Below are 21296 nucleotides of genomic sequence, written 5' to 3'. Positions count from 1 at the left end.
TTTCACACACTTTATCTAAAAGTATGTAAAGTAACTTGTGAAAGAAGTTACACAAACTATTCAAAATATGTCAACCCACCCCCTCCCAGTCCAGTCCAGCCTCCTTACTGTAAAGTCATTTACAATGTACCTTATTTATATTTAATGAATGTTTCAAGGCATAAATAGGCACACTAAGAAATCAACGACTTCTACAATTAGGTAATTGATTCTGCAAATTGCAATAAATATCCACAGTTCCTGGCTATCAGCTAAAGGCACTATTAAGAGGAGAATCTTAATCCAAAGGGAATGCATGAGAAAGACTGAAAAATTGGTAAGTATGTATGTGCCATATGAATGAATACAATAATATATTTCAGGAGAGAAGGAAGATATTGCTTGGAAAAGGATTATTGATTTTGATTACTGGATAGGTACATCAAAATTATTAAACAGAAAAATCAAAACACTTAAAGTCTAGCAGCTGGAAGAAAAAAAGGCATTGAGAAGAATGTCACTTTGATGATAGGATAGAAAATAATATGCCATCTATGAAATGATACACAAAATGGGTAAGTGAGGTCCCCTTCACAGCAAGAGAAACAACGAGAAGCTGTGAAGCCTGGTAACTCTCAGATGCCAACAGGATGGAGAGGCAAAAGACTATTTGTTGTCAGCTGCCAAATGGTATAAAACATCACATTCAGAACCAACATATGGTGCCAGCTAATGAAAGAAGCGATGAGATTTTTCACAGCAAGGAGGCCTGAGCAGATCGCCCAAGCACACCTGTCTTGATACCTGAACACTGGAGGCAACTTGCACAGGCATGTCTTGGTGTTTGGGAGTACACGGCAATGACAGCCAGAGTGACTGAGAATGATTTTTGTTTCCTTTCCTGATTTTGCTTTAAGATTTGCTACACTGCACTGTTGCAACATTAATCTCTGTATCTCTAAAAACTATTTCTTCTCTGAAGAATGGACAGAAAACAGTCCAGGAAGAAGAAACAAGTGTTGGAAGGAGAATAAGAGGGACTGTCAAGCCAAGGAGAAAATATGTCCTGTGCAAACAAGGATGCTATCAAAACCACCTGTGAAAAAGCAGCCAGCAGGAGCAGAGGAGGGACTAGCTGAACTAACAGACAAATGGCAGAAGATCTCAGCAGCAAAATGAAAAGAATGGAGGGATATGATTTCAGAAGACAACAGCTAAAAGACGTAAATAATGAAGCAGCAGTAATGATATTGCATACTTCTTATAATCACACTTCTCTGAGGCCTGTGAACACGTATCATCTCTAATGAGGTAAAAGCAACATCCATCCCTGAAGTAGTCTTAACTTCAGGAACAATGCTGCCTTGGTGCCTGTGAACTAGGTAGAATTCACAATTTCAAGACCTTGAAGTCTAAATAGCCACAGCAAATAAGGAAAGGAATATTAAGATGTCGAGGGTTTCTGAGAAATACATGTTTAAAACAGCAGTAAGGAACTACTTATTAAGAATTTATCACATGCATCTTAAAACCCATTCTCCATGGAATTAGGAATCAATACGCCATTGCATTCAAAGCCAGATAATTTAAAATTTTAAATGTAATTAATCTTTAATTCTGCATAAAATACAGAGAGCTGTTAAATCTGTGAAATGAAAATAACACTCTCCAGAGGTAGTGAAAAGGCAGAAACATTTATACATGATTTCCTGGTTTTCCTTCTTAGGAAATTGCTTTCTTCCATTATTTCTACAGATTTAAAAAAAAACATTCCAGCAGCTAGTCTCCTCTGTATGTTTAATCGTTCTGTGGTTGGGCTCAAGTACATCACGAGATACATGAAACAGAAAAGGATGGGTTGAAGATGCATTTATGTTAAACAAACATGTTCCTCCCCATTTTATGCCTAAACACCAAGAAAGTCAGTTAGATCTTGTCTTATTTTCCATAAAACTACAAAAATCCTTTAAAATTTTGTTGGTTTTCTGTTGGTTTGTAAAAAGCTCGTGCAGGTGCATTCATCATTTGTAAGAAAACTACCCTCTTATAGCACCTACTTTTAATACTTCCTTCGTAGATTTGTCTTCTGAAGTTCTCACTGCAGTAAATTGCATCACTTATTAGATGGCACAAATCTAATATGAAGTACCTGGCAAGGCTTCCCCATGACCTGAATTAGTGATGAACACATTAACTCACCTATTTAGAAAAGCAGGCCTAATCACAACATCAAAAGAGAATAGACTCATATTTTCTTCCTATGAATGCCTGGTGGTTTCTCCTCACTTTCCAAATGAGCATTGTAATTTCTATATAATATGATCCTGTAGGTAATTTTACCTCACACAAAATGACACACTAATGCAACACAACCAACAGGTCACTCACAACATTGGCCCACACAAGAGAGATCTTTACACTTCAGTTAAAAGGGTTTCAGGTGAAGGTTTGAATTAATTTTACAGTTAAAGCAAATGGGTTTTATGCACTAGACAACCTTTTAGCCAAATTTACCCTTAATTTTTCAACTTTTTCTCTGAATTTACCTGTAATAAATGGCTTTTCCACTTTCTTTTTGTTGTTTTTCATGAAGCTACAGAATAATGTTTACTAGAAGGCAAAGTATATTTTATCAAAACAATTTTAACAAGTGGAAGCTCATTCTGTGACAAGGGCTAAATTATGTTTTCCGAGGATCCCATCTGGCAGGAGTCTAATACTGCAGAGTGCCATGGTTTCTAGAGATTATGCCTGAAGTTAATACAGAGTCAGCAACACCAGCCCATAAACAGTAACACAAGATGGGAAGGACAGCCAAAGATCAAGAAGAGTTCAGTTCTTTTTGAGATTGGACTTAGGATGTCAGAGCTGCTTACTCAACTAGCACACTCAAGAAAGTAGCATTAAGAGCACACCTTTCATTCAGTACGTTCCCTGGCTCTCTCCCCCTCTGGAAGAAGACCGAAGTTCTCTAATTGACATCCCTCCCCACCCTCTGTCCTTTTTGGCAAGCCTGGAAGAACAAAACATGATGACATTAATGCAAAAGGATGTAACACTTCATAGTTAAGGAGTAAAACATGGGTTTGAGTGACACAGAGGTGGGGCCAGCAAGTCTCTGCTTTACAGCTGCCCAGGCACAAGAAAGCAGGTAACTACACAAACACTTTGGGGGTATGCATACTCCCACACTTCTACACAAGCATTGCAGGCACAAGGGAACACCTATGTACTTTGAATGAACTCGGGACAATTCATGGCATGCTCATTTTGAAATTTTGAAAACATAGAAAAACCCTTGCATTTGGATGCATATGCCTTTCAGTACAGGACTGATCCCCATAAAAGCATGTATGTGGTTATTGTTTTTCTTAATATACAACTTCCTCTTGGCTGGATCCCCAAAGTTGTAAAGTTACATATCCTATTTTTAATATATGCTGTAATCTGTTTTTCCATTTTGTTTCCATAAAATGTTAAGTTTTATGGTGCCAACTACACAGCTAAATTCTCCCCCTTTAAATAAAAAAAGTCCTTAAATTGAAATTTATTCTTGTGTATATCCCAAGCTCAAACTGAAAACTGTTTCTACTTGATGGACCAGAACACATACTCTTGATTTCTGTAATACAATGATGATTTTTTTTTTTCCTTCCATCAGCTTTTCTGGTTCCAAAACTGGACATATTTCATCCTATTGGTCAAATGTATCAAAATAAAACCTGCCTCCAGCTGCCAAAACAGCTCCAAGAAGGAAGAAAGAGGAAAAACATAAAAGGCGGGGGGTGGGGTGGTGGGGGTGGTGGTGAGGGGGAAGGCTAACCTTTTCACCACTGTCATGAAGAGCTGATGGTCATCTATGGAAATATATTAGGTTGTAAAATTTGTAGTTAAAATAAATTTTAGTAAAATTGAACATAACTAAGACAAACAATGCATAGTTTAATGCAATTGGTAAAAAAATGCATGCATTTTCAATGCCATCCATAATCCAAACAAAATGGGGATAAACAACAGAATGATGACCTTTAAAATCCACTCAACAGTCAATCAAAATCTCTTTTGTCTAGTTACAGAGAAGCTTCCTACAAACACCTGATGATCAAACTAAATGCATCCTTCCATCAACAAATTCATTATCATAATTTACATTTCTGTGTACTTACTAGGAAATTCTTTTTACATCAAATGATGACTGCTCCATTCATTGCACTCCACCTCCAATAACAACATGAATTGAGTTAAACATGTATAAACTGATGGGTGGAAAATTGCCTTTTCAATGTAAATACACAGAAATTCTTTAAACATTTTCAACAAGAAAGAAATACCACTCAATACTGGTCAATGGCAAAGGTGAGTAAAGAACTGAACTGCATAGCACATAACTTCTCTGGATACTGATACAGTGCATGCAAGAGCATGAATACTCTGTGATAGGGCTGGATTTGCACAGGCAGTTACAAAATAGTAAAAAGACAGGAAAGCAGAAGCACTATGAAAGTGCTGCTTTCAAACAGGCACGCATCCTGCATAGCAGTAACACTCTTGGAAACCAGAAGTTGGATCTGGGCCAAAAGCATGAGTTGGATGGTGAGAAAAATCTGCCAGACAGCCCTCTGAACAAGCGTTGGCTGAATGCAGCCTGGGGATGCTCGCAAAGGAACTCCCCTGTGACCAGGGAAACAAGGCACACGTAATCTCATAATATGAATAGTACTGCATGTAGGATACCCAAACTAGCACTTTTTTTCCAGCATAAAAACTACAGGCCCTTGTATTTTGGCTTATTTCAGGGATCAAAGAGAGGTAAAAGTCACAGCTGTTGCTATACAGCTTTCTTAACAAACTTGCAGATTAGCACTTCATTTCTAAGCACTGGCAGTTTTTGACTGTGGTGCAAATGCAGTAACTTCTGAGAAGCAAGAGGCAAGTGTTGCAAATGGAACTGGGGAAAAACAACTTAGTAATACCACCTATGGGATGTTTACTACTTCTTTTTTGGCACTTTTGGGAGTGCGTTTGCCACATTGTGATATGTATAGTATTGCCTAAAAGAAAAAAAAACATAATATAAGATTTTTTTATACTGCATTATCAACATTTCTCAAACATTCTGATAAATTAATGCCACTGAGATTCAACACTGTACTTCTGTGAAGCATCTTTTAGGTTACAGTTTGAGTACAACCACCTCAGTGATGTCCCTTAGGACACTTCTCCAGCAACACTCTTGCTCCTCACAGCAGACCAAAAATAAGGAGCCAAGCATGAATTTTAACTGGTGCTGAATTTCATGTGGTTTTGTGGAAAAGATAAATGAAGAGTAAAATGAGGTCAGGAGAGTTATTTCTACTTATCTACGAGAAGCTTAAAAAAGACTAGAAACAGTACAACAGGTTTCTATAGTTGACAAACTGTCACAGTTCTTCTGGCCTCGGTCTACTAATTGGTTTAGTAAGTAAGCAAGTAACAAAACCAGATCATCTCAGCCTAAGAGTTTACCGATGATTTACTGAAAGACAAACACATTATCAACATTCCTCTGCTGCTTTCATTCATGGTATGCTTATTTGATTGCAACACTGAAACCAGAAGGCTACCTCACAACACCTACCATTCAGTATTGCAGGGTGTTAACCTGCTAGCTAGGTGGATTACTACCTAAAAAGGGTTTGCCACGTCTGTAATTGAGGTATTGCTAGATACAATTCCTTTCACATGCATCAGTTCAGCTTTCTCATCAATACATACTCAATGCTCCTTCATAGACTGCTTTTGATTATAAACCCAGAATTTATGGAGAATCAAAAAAAGATTTTCTGAACACTGGAAGGGATATAAATGATATTTCTGTGACTATCACAAGCCTCCACACATTTAATAATTGGTGTGTTGGTTGCTAAATGATGATTAAAACTGAGTATCTTTATGCTATTTTTTGTATTTGTAGAAACAAGAACCAGTTGATTTGGATCTGACCATCTTTTTAAATTGCTGACACTGACATGTGGTCTCCAACTCAAAAAAGTGAAGTAAAAACCTGTTAAAAGTGACATAAAAAATACCCCCTGATTAATTTAGGGCAGCTGTGCAGAAAAGGAAACCATGACCCGATTACCTAATTCTCACTAATTATCCTGAAAGCATGCACTCTGAGGTTAAGTTTAGACTCAAAGTCTTCAGAGCGTTGCTAAGCTTTAAGTAGGACAGCACATTTAGATCTTTAACATTTTAAAAATATTTTCTTTCCAACTGCAACATTCCTATATGTGATTGAATAGCTCATTCTGAAGTTCTTCGTATCACTACCTTTTCTTATTAAGACCAAAGCCCAGCTCCTTCTGTTGCCTATAGAAACATGGTTATTAGAGAAAGATGCTGTGGTCAGGCACCCCAGCCTAAAATAGACAATTATAGGATTTCATCCTGAGTCCCTGGAGATAATCTGTTTAGCCTACAACTAGCTCCACACTTTGACATGTTATTAAAAAATCATTACTAAAAATGTGAAATCAGGTAAAGAGGATATTCCATTTATGTTAGCCATTTTTATATGACTTCAAGCAAAAGTTGCATGTCTGGTTGCCAGGCACTAATCAGTAAAGTATCAAGCATTGGTATAGCTAGCATAGGATTATCATCCACTGCATAGTTACAGAGGTAAGAGTTTGAAATATTTCAAACAGGCCAAACACTGCTATAAAAGCAAATAACCACACATCTTACGCTGTATGTCACTTGGGTTTCTTGTGGCTGTCCCAGACTGCATCCCTACCCAGCATGTTTCATTGGGAACACCCAAATGAAATGACAGGGATACATTTTCATATGTAATTGCAGTAACAAAATGGTGAGCAGAGATAAAGTTATTTCTTGCCTTACCTGTCCAATTGTTAGTTCAGTCCTGATCATATTTCTTCTTCACAGGCCTGTGAAAAGGTCTGTTCTTGGGAGTCCAGCACGAGGCCAAGAAATTATGTTCTTGGCTTTTACAATGTAAAAGAGAATGAGCACTAAACGGAATTTTCCTAAAACTATGTGGAATAGGCCTTAAACTGGAGAGGCTTAATCATGATGTAAAACTGAATACACTCTTATCCCCAAAAACGTGAGGAGAAAACAGTAGGGAGATGAGTCAAACTGGCAGACATAACCACCATGGAGAAAACAATGTGGAGAGGAAAGTCACTGTCCTGGACCAGGTGACAGGGTATCCATAGCAGGATTTTAGTCTCAGACACAGGAAATACTGTCAACAAATGCAACATCATTTCTGCTTGGGAACAGAATTTCCTAAACATATAAGAATATGCACCTTATTCTTCCTTTCCTTCTATTAAGGAAAAAATAGAACAAAATAGTCTTTGGACAACTGACGTTCACCAGTGTGCAGGAAAAGCAGACAGGGGAAGACAGATAGAACTGTAAAATTGTTAAGGTTGAAAAAGACCTTTTAAAGTCATCAAGTCCAATGTTAACCTAGCACTGCCAAGTCCACCACTAAACCATGTCCCTAAGTGCCACATCTGCAGGTCTTTTAAATACCTCCAGGAATGGTGACTCAACCACCTCCCTGGGCAGCCTGTTCCAATGCTTGGCCATCCTTCCAGTGAAGGCACAACTTGAGGCCATTTCCTCTTGTCCCATCACTTGTTACTTAGAAGAAGAGACCAACACCCACCTCACTACAACCTCCTTCCAGGTAGCTGTAGAGAGTGACAAGGTCCTCCCTGAGCCTCCTCTTGTCCAGACTTAAACACCCTCAGTTCCCTCAGCCGCTCCGCATCAGACTTGTGCTCCAGACCCTTCCCCAGCTCCGTTGCCTGTCTCTGGACACGCTCCAGCACCTCAGTGTCTGCCTTGCAGTGAGGGGCCCAACCTGAACACAGGGTTCCAGGTGCGGCCTCACCGGTGCCGGGTACAGGGGGGCGATCACTGCCCTCGTCCTGCTGGCCACACTGCTTCTGACACCAGCCAGGACGCCGTTGGCCGCCTTGGCCACCTGGGCACACTGCTGGCTCATGCTCATGGCTGTCACCCAGCACCCCCAGGCCCTTTCCCACCAGGCCCTTTCCAGCCGCTCTGCCCCAGCCTGTAGCGCTGTGTGGGGTAAATGATGACAGTCACAGGGCAGTGTCGTCTCTCCAAGTATCAAAAACCTTGCATCACTAGAAGCCTGTGGGTCACTGTTGTACCATGGTCAGAATACTTTTTTAAATTGACTTCACCTGGGAGATGTCTCCTGATCTACAGGCTTCTAACCCAGTATCAGGCTGGTTTTATGTAACCCTCTCTTCAGTTTTGGTCAAAGGTCATTTTATTCATGACATTTCAGTTTCAGAAGTGAAGAATGGTCTTTCCAAAGTAAACCCATTATTACTTATCAAAGACAAAATACTGTATACCAGCATTTGTACTCTGTTATTTATTTTTTTTTAAATAAGGACACATGAGGAATATCTCAGGAAATACTCTGGGATTTTTGGGTTAGTGTGTGGAGTAAAGTAGCAGCATAAACTTATCTTTTAGTGTTGTCCACAGAATGTACGTCAGTCTACCCCAATGGAAATACCCCAAACTGACTCTTTACATTCTTAGACATAAACATCTCATGATTTTGCAGGCCAGGAAACCATGAATTTTATTCGTGGCCCTGCCTCTTATTTGTCAGAAGGACCTTACTTTTTGCATCTCTGGATTCCTGATTTTGAAAACGGTGTCAAAATTTTGCTTGTCTAGCGAACTACAAATACAAAGTGATATTATGTAAATGTTGAGTATTATTATTTCTATAAAGCCCACATCACAATGTAATAAGTTAGAGGTGCTCAGTTTCTAGTTTCTCAATAAATGTTATTTTGTAAAGTGTGTGCGGGATGCATTTATTTCAATACAAAACAATTTGGAAAATGCCTTTCCTTTAATACATAAGCTATTTGTTAACTAATAATAGACATATATTTTGCTATGTAAAAGTATAATCTATTTTTAACCTCACATTTTCATGCAAAGTTTATGGAGAAAATAGTTTCAAACAGGAAATCAGAGTCCATTTCCTGTTTTAACAAGGATAATCCCTTGACCAGTAGGCACAAATATTCATTCCTCTTTAATGCTAATTAGCACACTATTCATCCTGTATTTCACAATTTAATAAAAGAAAGCAAGTTGCTGGGAACATTATTAGGTTCAAAACATCTTTCACCTTATTTATCCGGAACTCAATAAAACTGTTCAGTCACAGACTTACAGCCTCCAGCTAGGTTCCTGCTATCAGCTTTAAATCACTTTTAGAGTTGCAATAACAGTAAGTTGCCAAACTCAAATATACAGCTATCTACATCTGTTAGACAGTTTGTCTTACTGGGCAGTCTGGAAAAAATTGAGTTATTTGACCCAAACTGTAAAGCTTTTTGCTGCTTACCAGGGAATCAATACATTCTCAATCTGCAAATCAGCATTTGAAAAATGTATCTAGAAGAATGATGAAGGGAAAATGTTTGGGTTTTTTTCTTTAAGTGAGCATCAGTTAGCCTCCCCCCAAAATTGCATATATACAGGAGTTTTAAAATGGTAACTATTGCTTCCTTAGTGAATAGCTGAATCTTTAAATTTCCAATCTGAATCACAAGGTACCTTTACAGAAACTGTGATTTCTTCAACCGAAGAAGCTTACCAGGCTGAACAAACAAAAATAGGAACCATGAAACAATTTCATTTCATCCCAATATGGAGGAATAGCAGAAAGTTGGAAGTGACAGAGCATGGCTGCTGCTATCAAGCTCAGCGAAGACAGGCAGCAGCAATACCCACCCCAAAGCATCAGACCCAGTGACCCTGGGTCTTGCAGCATCAGCCTCTTCATGCAGCAAAGCACCTAGAATATCATGAATGGGGGAAGTAAATACCTGGCTGCCCTCTCTAATGCTCAAGTCTGGACATCTTCATACAGATAGCATAATCAAACCCCTTAACTCTTAACACTGCTGTTTTGAGACGTTCCATAAACTGATTTTTGAACTCTTTGCATTTGATCAAAATCCACACATTGTGATGCTGATTAATTGAAGGAGCTCTTAATCAAATCTATTTACTTGCTCTGAACTGGCACAAGTACATAACAGGTGTGCTAACCAGCACAGTCAGAGACGTGTGGATCATGGTGGGCAGGCAGCACTGCTGCACCATGGAGAAGGTGGCATGATTCAGCCACTTGCTTCCCTCTTTTCCCTGGTGAATGTCCCACAAGGCATTCACTAACTGCTCAAACTCAAACATGCCTACGTTTCCACTGCAACGTCCCTATTTCTTGACTAAAGTAATGTGTAAAACCTAAGGGCAGTGGTGCAGAATTGCTGCTGGCTTCTGTCCAAATTGCACTTCTCACTTTTTACTGATACATCTTTGTTAATAGCAAGCCCCATGCAAATAGGCTGATGTATATAATTGAAAAAGCTCTTATCTCCATATGGAATATCAGTCTCTTATTTTTTTCCTTTCTTAACTGATGCAGTTATATCCATTCTCGCTGGGGATCACAGACTGTAAAACAGGGACAAGGGAATGAAACAGATAGAAAACATAACCATGCTCATAGTTAAGTCTTACTAGAGCAGACAGCAAGGACCTTAATGACTCCCAGACTCTCTGAAGGTCTCAAACTGTGTTTTCACAGAGGTGCCCCCTTTGGCTGCACACACGCTACAGGTGATTCTCATCTCATTTGCCTACGGTAATGGCATTTGCAAGCCTAAGACAGCGGCACGGCGTTCATTACATACAACTTCACAGGTCTGATGAGGGCAAGACATGAACAATCATGATAAAGAAAACTGTTCCAGAGCATAATGAGTCATCTTTGCTCCAGCATTGCTTAAACTTGTCCACACACGCCAGGCACCACCCTTGATCAATGAATCCATACTGCCTGAGCTGATGTGTCAAGTCAGCTAACCTTAACTGAAAACATGTGCTAAAGCACTTGTGATATAGGCATACCAGTTTCAGAAATTCCTCTGCAGCAGCTCTGACCTACCATACCTTCCGTGGAGACAGCATAGCTGACCATGTCCTCTGCCCCTTTACATGCTGAGCAAAGGAGGCTAGGTAAAATTCCCACAGGGGATGGGAGGCTATCAAAATGACTTACAGATTGAAGTGAAACATAAAAATAATTTTTTGTACTTGTAAATAAGTACAGTTTTAAGGGACCTATTCAGATAAACTATTTTAAGTTAACAATGACACATTGATTATTTCAGTCTAAGAGCTTGAACATAATGTTACATTTCTATAGATATATTTATTATAAATATCTTTGGAAAAGATGACCAAGTAAACCTGACTGATACAAGAAATACACTACGTTCATTTTTGTCACTAAAAAGTTAATTTTCAAGTGTTTAGAGCCAAATTTAAATATTTGCATCAAAAATTTCTCTGACAAGGCTTAAAATACTGTACGATGGGAAATTATGGGTGCTCCAAATATAAAGAACTAATTTTACAACAGTCATACCAAAATTGCTTATAATGGAGTTTGCATTGAGAAAAATCTCATCTAATCTAAACATTAAATAGCTTACCAAACCAAACCACAACTTCTGTGATATGTTGTCTAATGGTTTCATCCTGTCCCAAAACAACAAGTCTTCCTCCAACTATTCAGTTTGCTGAAATAACACACATGCCTACACAACTTTTTTTCTTCTCAACAGAAAGCAAAACCATTCCTTTAGTTCTGCTAACTACAAGTGCTGGCTTCTGAGGAATGTAAGACTGGGTTGCAGGAAGCTGTAATAAACTGCAAATTAATTTTACTGATTCAGTCAGAAATAGGACCTGGTCTTTCATTCAGAAAAGATAATACATAGTACTATATTATAAAGTAGGTTAAATAATGCTTACCAGTAAACAAACAGAGCAGTCAAGAGACAGCATGAACTACAAAGAATCTAAGTGCCTTGCCTCCATTATCTGTCAAGACATTTCTAAATGCCAGAGAAGGAAGAGAGGCTGTTTGGTTTAGTTTTTTTTTTTTTTTTTTTTTTGAGGGTGCAAGAGGGTATTTCATCATATGTCTGGGTCACAGCAATGGCAAAAAGGTGCACATTATATTTACTCTGCATTTCCAACAAGCACTGCCTTATCCACATCAGTTTAAAACAGTTGAAGAAAACAGCAAATACTCAGAGCATATGGAAATTTCCAAATTATCATTTAAATACATTCTTTTCTATGTGCTTTCAAAAGTTGCAGAGACCATAATAAATTTTTCAAGCCAGCTAAACTCTACTCTTTCTCTTCAATGTAAAAAAATTCTTAGTAATCAGCAAGGCCTGTTCTGCTCTCCTGTAACTATATCCATCAATTACTCCCATGACTTCTTCCTGGCCAGATCTTAGATCATGTCATTTTTTCAACTAATGCTTTTGGAATATCTTCAAATCTCTTTTACCCTTGCAGCTTTTACTTCACTGCCCTCTTCTAGCTCTCCTTGTACACCTTGGATGTGTTTTCAAATCATTTCACAGGCATCTCCTCCCACTGGTATAACTCAATTTAACTTCTTTTCCTTTCCAGCCAACCTCATCTTTCCAATCCTCCCCTTATTCTTCTGTTCCCATCTTCTCACCACAAATGGCCATAGTCATCCTTGAATTTAACTGCCTCACAGTCCACACCCCTGGGACATTTCCAAAGGCTGTCACATACCCCTTTTCATTATAATCTACAACTTTTTTTTCATCCCTTCAGCTAAATCATTCACTTGGGCCTATTTTTGCCTCATCTACAGAGACCCTCTCTGGCCAACTCAATACTGCCACAACCACATCATGCAATCCACCAAGGAACACAGGTGTATTTACTGTTATGACACTAACCATCTCTCAGCCTCTAGCTTTTAAACACAATGAACTAAAGTTGATTGTCCTCACCTTCACTTCCAGCCATTGATCTTACCTATATGCACACCCCTGCCCCACCAACCCTACACTGAATAATAGTTCATCAGCCTTCCACCAAGCGTAACATCATTCAGTACTCCACATGTGCACACCTGGTCACTGTGCAGGAACAATGTGCCCTGTGTAATTCAGAAAACCTCTCTCCCCGCTTCCCGAGAGGAATTACACCTACTGTAATAAATGCAGTGGCACATCATCTAACAGAGGAGAGCGTGGGCTTCTCTTTTCCTGTTAGCATTTTTCGATTTAGAAGTACACAACTGCTAACCTACATTTCCCATGTGAGTTTAACTTCATAGCTTTCCCTTTCTGTTACTTTTTCCACACTTAACTGCAGTTATCCCAAAACCAGCCTGCAGAGTCTGTAAGCACCTAGTAGTTTTACAACTAGCTGTTTGGGGACTTCTGAGCACTGCTACAACATGGCAACTACACGCCACCAAAGGCAGATGCCAAATATCACATCACCAGGGACATTTTTTGAACGGAGAGAGGGCAGAATACCTAGCACAGCACTATTCCTTTGTAAACGATATAAGGTTCCATTCTAAGCTAAATGCCTTACAAGGCAAACAAATATTTCACCATCATGTGTTTGAAAAATCACCCTATGTTACACAGATCATCAGGATGAGTTGTGCAATCTGCCAATAATTATTCAGTTGTTCCCTAATAGAGCCTGAGAGAAGTGACAAAACGACAGTGTGGAGACAACCTGCGCCTCATGCACCACTGGGAAACCGCAACTGCACTTCAGGTAGGCCTGGACTCTAGCTTATGTTCAACAGACACCCTCAAAACTTGTTAAGCTCTTAACTACTAAGAAAGAAGAAATTCCTTCAACAGGGAACAATATTTTCCTTCTAAAAGTATTCATAAAATATTTACTTTCAAGGTCTTTCCCTCCTTACAATATTCAGGTAATATTTTACCAGGACAGTCCTTGCTCTCACCCACAAGTGAATTACGGCTTTATCGCTCCATAAACTGATTTGAAACCACACTGGGCTGCCCCAAGAGTTTCTCCCCACAGGATATAGTTTCAGAACTAGTTCCAGAGACTTGAACTGCTCTCTCTATGGGGAGAAAAATAATATTTCTGTAATAGATTGACCTTTCTTCAGATATGTTGATATCTGAAGGAAGTCAGTTCATTGTGAAAGTTTTGGCTCCAAAGGTTCCACGTATTTTCAGAGGGACCTTGCCTGTAGTTTTAACCCATTAAAACAAAAGTGCATGGCTGCAAAAGGGTGCTACACATTTAAAAATCTCACTATGATTCAAACACAGCTACATTTCTTGCACCAGTGACTTGGTAGCATCACTTCACAAAGGCAAAAGACAACAGGTCTTACTTCTACAACCAGCCTGCATTCTTGCACATCACACGAAAAAGAACAATGGAAACGTGGCTGAATGTGAGAAAGCACCAAACTGCAATGGCTTTTTGGGTGGGGGTGGAGAGAAACACACATACTACAAAAATCTAATAATTCTCCACCCAAGCATTGCTAGAGAATGACTTCACTGGTTTCCTACATATACTCCAGCAGCCTTCCTGCCATCACTCTGTTGAGCCAAGCAATGATGTCAACACTCCACCTGTGAGAGTGATGTAGCCCTCTGGGTCATGGTCACAGAGAACTTGGATAAAAGCTATGCCAGTGTTAATTAAATGCACCTCTTGTTTCACTGCTGATTTCCTCTGATAAGGCTCAGCTCATTTTTCCTGGAAAGACTTCCATGTTGTAAGGGAACCAGAGCCAACTACAACACAAATTTTGCTTAGAGAATATGAAGACAACATGTTAAGCATTTAGTTTTAAAAAAAAAAAAAAAAAGCCTATCAGTGCTGGGGTAAATACAAATCTCATTAATTTATATGTGCTAATGACAAGGTTAAACTACAAATGTTAGTTACTGCAGATAGTTTATTGTATTTCAGCAGTACTTATCTCTTTCATTTGTAATGCTCTTGCCCATTAAACTGGAACAGAATTCAAACAACCTGCTTCATCACTGATAAATTCTGCCAGGTTAGTGTGTGAGGAGCTTGTCCAGTTAAAAATATGCTTTGAGAATGGAGTTTGACATTTAATTAGCACCAGAATGATCACTACAACTTTAACAAATGTTGTCCAATAGCACTTACCCTGCAATCAGAAAGGTCTTAGCTGCAAGAAGGCTCTAAGCAGCTTTGGTATTAAGGATTTTCTTCCATTAATACAATTAGCCAGCAAGTAATGAAAGGAAAAAATATATACTGCTCCTTCTATTTTTCCTACGTAACGACATCTAATACACCGTCACAACTGGATGCTTTCACCATATGCTGTCACCAGGATTTCTGTAATCTCCCTACTCATAACATCTGACCTGCAGCCACTTTAAGCCTTCAGGACATGCCCTTTTATACTTGCTTTGTTCTGGCAGACATTTTTGGATAGCTTTATTGGTAAGAGAACTCTAAAAGAAAGACTCTCCGTTTTGGAACCTGACATCAAAACTATTCCTTCTTGCACAACTTTAAAAGTACCACTAGTCCTAAAACTTAATTGCTGACAGCAAAGCACACAAAAAATCTGAGGGTGGCAAAATAGAAAAGTGATCTCAAAAGCAACGGTCCAACTCAGAGCTTGTTTCCTGATGATCACAACTCTCAGTTCTGAAAGACAGTAGGCTGGACCTCTTGCCATAAATTTAATTCTAGAGAAGGAATTGTATGGTAAGGATGTTAGGAATACATTCATACTCATTTATTCATTTTGATTTGTAGCAATTCTGATAGTTCCAAGGAGCGTTCTGCCCCACATTCCTGAGCATTAGCAATATTTTCCAAACAACCAATGATCAATGTCTGCCTATTTAGATTTTTAGCTCCTGGGGATCTTATGTTCATACAGTACCCTTCCCTACAAACTCTTTCGGAATACCTAACACTGCCTACCCAGTTCCTAACATGAGAGAAGTTCCATAGCTATACTACCTTTCACCAAGTAACTAACTTGAATGTATTTTTTACAATCTCTCCCAGTAAGAATTCCCACATATAAAAAATCCTTCATAAGAAGTCTATTTTTTGGTTCTAGGTAGAAACAAAAAATAAGAGCTAATCCTTGACTTGTTTGGTCTATACCACTTCTATGGACAGTTCCTATGGATTTATAAGGCCGAACTGCAGCTAGTTTTTGTGGAAGTATGCAAAGCGTGACTCATTCAGAAAGCGCAACCCAAGAACATTTCACTCTGACATCCTACAGAATAGCTCCCTCATGGATTTGAAGTAGTTGCTGCCCATTCTTCACATTCACTCTTTCTCACAACTTTATGACACACAACTTCCAGTGCAAACTTGAATCCAGGCCATGGAGATACTAGAACTTCTGACAAATGTTGTTCTCTCATCAGTAATTGGAAGTTGGTCTGACACAATTTAAATGCACAGCTGCGCTTCATTTCTGGTTGATGCACATAATGTGGCCGTGCAGAAGGAAAGCATATCCCGAAGTCCAGTGAGTTAAAGTGACACAGTTTCCTGAACTTCAGGAACTCTCCTGGTCAGAAAGTACTTCCTTCCTTGTTTCAAACACTTGATTGTTTCAGAGGGAATTCAAAACAATAGATTAGAAACTTTCAAACTTTCCTAAGTGTACTGCTACACAAGGAAATCAGGCCGTCCTCTGGGAAGATGAGATAACATTGGGAGAGTACTCTTTCCGGAAATGCAGTGGCTTTTGCATCCCTTCTCTAGCACCATCCCATGAATTAGCTACATATAAGTAACAACTCATGCTATGAGATGTCAGATGCAGTTCAACTACTGTTCGGAGCAACGGTGTGTGGTTGGCAAAAGGCATGAGCTGACTAGCCTCTCAGCTACTTTGATAAAGCATGTCAAGAGCTTCCTAATCTGAGTCCGTACTTTTAAGGACAGGTAGGAAAAAAGGATGACAATTGCCTCATTTTAACATCTCATTGTTTAAATCTCTAAAAAGGAGAAGGAATGTGCTGCTACTTTTGCAGTTAGAAATCTTTCACTTCCCACCAGAGCTTAGTTTTACAGAACCAGCAGAGATGCTCACAAGGACTGGGAATGGATCCAGCTCATCAGCTGAAAAGCAATCATTTTGAACGTATTTTCCCTAGCACAATTCCTTTCATCTAAATATGTTACAATGCTTTGTAATGACAGATGAAAGATTTAACATTTAGAATATAGTCATGTAACTACAGTTACTTATAGGCTGCAATTCGACTAAGGAAAGGCAACAGACATGTAAACTCATTTTTCTGCAGCATTAGAGTGCCTAAGTATCCTAAACTAAGTGAAAAACATCAGAAACAGAACTAATAGCAAGACCCGTTCTCTCAGACTCTGTAGTCAAAGCTCTTATATGATATTACATTTTCCTAATTCTCTTTTCCTATCAACACAGAGCTGCAAAAAGCGTGAGGATAAAATTATCATTAAAAAAATCAAGAACTCACCTGGTTCTACACATTATTTTTAGAGGCAAACAGGACACACACTTCCCTGTCAAGCTAGGTCAAAGGAAGGGGAGTGATCAAGTTGAATACTCTGCACTCACCGTTCCTACCAAAGGGTAGATGAATCCAGCTCCAATACTGGCTCGCACATCACTAATCGGCAAAATGAAACCAGTGGGAACGCCCTTCCTCTCAGGCTGATGGGAGAGGGATAGGTGAGTTTTTGCCATACAAATGGGAAGATTTCCAAATCCCTAACAGAAAAGGGCAGGAAAAGAGAAAAATGTTTTTAAGATTAAAGACAGAATATGTTTTCATTTTGTTATCAGTATCTTCTGGAAACCCTAAAATCCATATAGCAATAGTTAACCTCAGTTTCTCAACAGCTAATATTTCAGAAATGGACAGAAAACTATTTCACATGCTATTCTCTCTCATCTCAGGCCTCTATCTCCAGAGACTTGACTGTAGGGATATACAGCTTCTAGAGCAGGTTCTCAATCCAGAGTTAGGTGCAAAAGTTGCCTATTCAACAGCTAGACTATGCTATTTTCAGAAAGGGTGCACAACAGCTACCACACTGAACAACAAACCTGAACCAACTTAATAAAACTCCAGTATGACACTTCTGTGCAGGCACTGATGACCAGTTAGATACTTACTTGAGATCAGAATTCATAGTCAAAAACTATCTAAGGGTACTAACATCTTCTTGGGGGTAAACACAAATGGCTCATGATGCATGCTTTGTTTTTAAACAAGATAAAAACTGTGCGATGTGACGGCACCCACTTCAGTAATGACAGTGCAGTAGCTACTCAAAAACTGGGAGAAAATCAGGGAAAGCCCCTCAGCAGCTGCCCACACACTATTTGTCTCGCAGGTTATCTATTAACCTTTAGTCAGGCACCTTCCACTCTTCTGTTTGATTCCCTGACAAACAGGGATGCAATCCACAAGGCCAAGAGGAGAGGCAGCACTGCAGGGAATTGCCTCTGCAGCCCAGCACTGACAACAATCCTTTAATGACATTGTGAAAATACTTCCTAATACTACTGACGTTTAGACTAAAAATGGATTAGAGAATCACAGCAGGAAAAGATAAAGACATGGATTATTTTGCTTCAAGTACACTAAGTAAGCTTCCTTTACATCTAGAAAATCAAATCAATTATCAGGAGATTTGCATTATAGAGAAGATGGCTATACTTCTGGCTGTCTGACCAGACTGCTGAAGTATGCTCAGGAATTTTTTGATGACACTCGTGCCTAACTTCAATTTTCTGACAGAAAGGCTCCAGACATGTTTATGTGCAGAAGCCACTCCATTACAGAAGGTACATTCACCTCTCAACATGGTTTTATAACTGTTTTCAAAGCGTAACAAAGCCCACTCCCACATGCTTTAGGAATAGTGGTCTATTGCGCCTTCTAGCATTTATAACCCCTTGAAAAGTATATAAACAGAAGGAAATCAAATAATTTTACAAGTATTGGGAGTTTTGTTGCTGACATGCATAGCTGTGCACGAGTCTTTTTGTGTTTGCAAACTCATTTTTTGCAGGTACAAGTGAACAGTCATATGCTAAAATTTGGCACATATTACTAGATGTGCAGTTGTCACATTTAAGGCAGTAACCCAAAATTACCACTCTGCATAGAAAGTATAGAGTTTCATCAACAATCTCAGAAGGATTTCAAACACCATACATATCTTACAGGAGATAGCTTTCAAGGTTAAAACCATTCTGTTCTACCTAATGTAATCTAAACAATCCATACTGGCTTTCACAGTTTAGCACCATGGGTAAGCTCACACCTTTTAGCAAAGCTTGACTAAACACTCCAATCTGAGAACCTTTTACACCCCAGGGTTTCATAAGACTTTCATCCAGCAAATACCTGACTGCATAATTCACTGGCATTCTTACCTGTCGAGTGTAACGATCAACTTGTGACTGTGCAGCGGGAGACAACTCTATATCCTGAGCTCCATACACCTTCTGAGCAATGATCCTTATTTTTTCAACAATAGGAAGCTGCAGAGAGACAAGGAAACAATACAAGCATGAACATTAACCAAGAGAAACTAGGATTTTGTTTGCTGAGTGAGAAATCTGAATCTCTCATTTAGATTCATTCTTGTTAAACAGGATTGCTAAAGCATGAAACCAAGTAAAGGACACTGGTGATGGAGACGATAGCCAGCTACAGGTACATGAATTACAACCATACTCAATTTGGGAGCTGCTGCACAATTTGTGCATTATAAAGCTGACAACGTGAGCTTACACTCTTGCCTAAAGTGGAGGAAGAAAATTACTGCCATGTAGTTTTTAAGAAGCAAGAGCTAACACACACTGCAGATACAAAGAAGCAAGCTCCGCTGGGTTAAGAGGGATCACTAGACAAATAAATTTCCTTTCACAATAAAGATAACCGATACAATGACTGGACAAGACAAGGTAGCAGGCAGCCAGGGAAGGTTCCTCTGAGAAGCAAGGAACTGTAGCAGAAAATTCTTGACCCATCACTGCTCCTTTGTTAATAATTTAATTTTTTTATTCTCACCTCCTATCCTGCCTAAGATATGTATTTTGAATTGTAGCATTGATATAGTAAAGCACTTTGGACACTTAAAAAAAAAACACACAAAAAAATGAAAGCATTCTAGGAAACACTTTGAGATCACAAATCACTAAGTTCAACCTCAGTCTCCACATGTATCCACATCATGTTATCCAGCTTAAAGTGAACGTGTATTCTGTCTTTCTGGCTTCTATTTGAAGGCAGATGCAGACTCTCACATTCTGGCTGTTAAAAATCCTTCCACAGGTTTTCAGCAGTTTTTGTGGTCAGATCAGTCATTCACTTTTTGTGCCATCATTTTTGTTTAATTAAAGAACTCTTTCCTCTTTCTCTCTTCTTTTGTTTTGAATGACCTTGGAGACAGCGAGTGTGACCCATATAGCCTATTTTAAACAAGCCAACCTCTTTGACTTGTTTCTGTAGGAAGAGGACTATGGAGGAAGGAACATACCAGAAGTTCAGCTACTTCAGTGCTGACCAGACATGGCCATAGATGTGTGCAATACTCCAAGGAACATCCCATCAGTAATTTGTACCCCAGAATATTTAATTAAGAAGCCATGAGGATGAAGTGTTCAACAAAATCTGAAGAGATACCAGTTGGGGAAGAAGACTTGGCAATCTCAAGCAATACAAAAAGCACCAGAACACATAATCAAAGTATTTCATTTTATTCCAACAAAGGCAAGGAATTGGTTTGTGAATAATAAACTCTAGCCAGTGTATTTATAAGAAGTTCCACAGTTAATCACATTTTTGCAGTGCTTGTCTAGAAGTAGTGTTTTTCCTGCAAAGACACATCAATCGAAGGGTTTGTGTCAGACAGACCATTTTGTATTTATGATTCAATTCTGGAACAATTAAAGTTTAAAGTAATCTGCCTTTGTGTTAATAAAGAAATCTAGTAACACAGACATGACAAGAAAAAAAGCTTTCCAGACTTTCAAGTAGCTTAAATGTAAGGCATTAAAAGCTACTAAGGTTCAAATAAAATTCCCCCCTCAGATATGAAATTTCAAAGTCAGGTTTAAAGATGTTCCACAAGACATGTCTGAACATGCTGACTATATGATTAGTGCACCTTAATTGGGTAGGAAGATGTCACACTCCCGATTTCAGGTTTTTTACAGGAATCCAAGCAGTGCAAAAGAATCTAATGAGAATTGGAGATAACACATTGCAAATATCCCATACGTAATTCCTGGCAGCATTAAGCTGAACAGCTACTTAGTGACATGGATAGCTGTCATGAGATGAAGTTTCTCTCAG

The 21296-nt window shown here is 39.0% G+C and overlaps 1 protein-coding gene across 8 annotated transcripts in view; it reads right to left on the bottom strand.

Annotated features, from left to right (window-relative positions):
• Positions 1-21296, bottom strand: part of MTHFD1L (methylenetetrahydrofolate dehydrogenase (NADP+ dependent) 1 like) — a 157118-nt gene that overhangs the window by 30680 nt on the left and 105142 nt on the right. For 5 of the 8 annotated variants that reach the window (XM_040598296.1, XM_040598299.1, XM_040598298.1 and 2 more), the window contains 2 exons: positions 19370-19477; positions 17540-17692 (listed from right to left, as the gene is read on the bottom strand). The exons of 1 other annotated variant lie outside the window; for it this stretch is intronic. In XM_040598296.1, the coding sequence (XP_040454230.1) occupies positions 17540-17692; positions 19370-19477 (261 nt within the window). Of the gene's footprint in view, positions 1-17539; positions 17693-19340; positions 19478-21296 lie in introns of all 8 variants that reach the window. 2 more of the 8 variants (XM_040598301.1, XM_040598302.1) reach the window with 1 other exon arrangement.

Source organism: Falco naumanni, chromosome 6, assembly GCF_017639655.2.
Source record: "Falco naumanni isolate bFalNau1 chromosome 6, bFalNau1.pat, whole genome shotgun sequence".
Taxonomy (NCBI): Eukaryota; Metazoa; Chordata; class Aves; order Falconiformes; family Falconidae; genus Falco; species Falco naumanni.
This window is presented reverse-complemented; position numbering and strand designations above follow the sequence as displayed.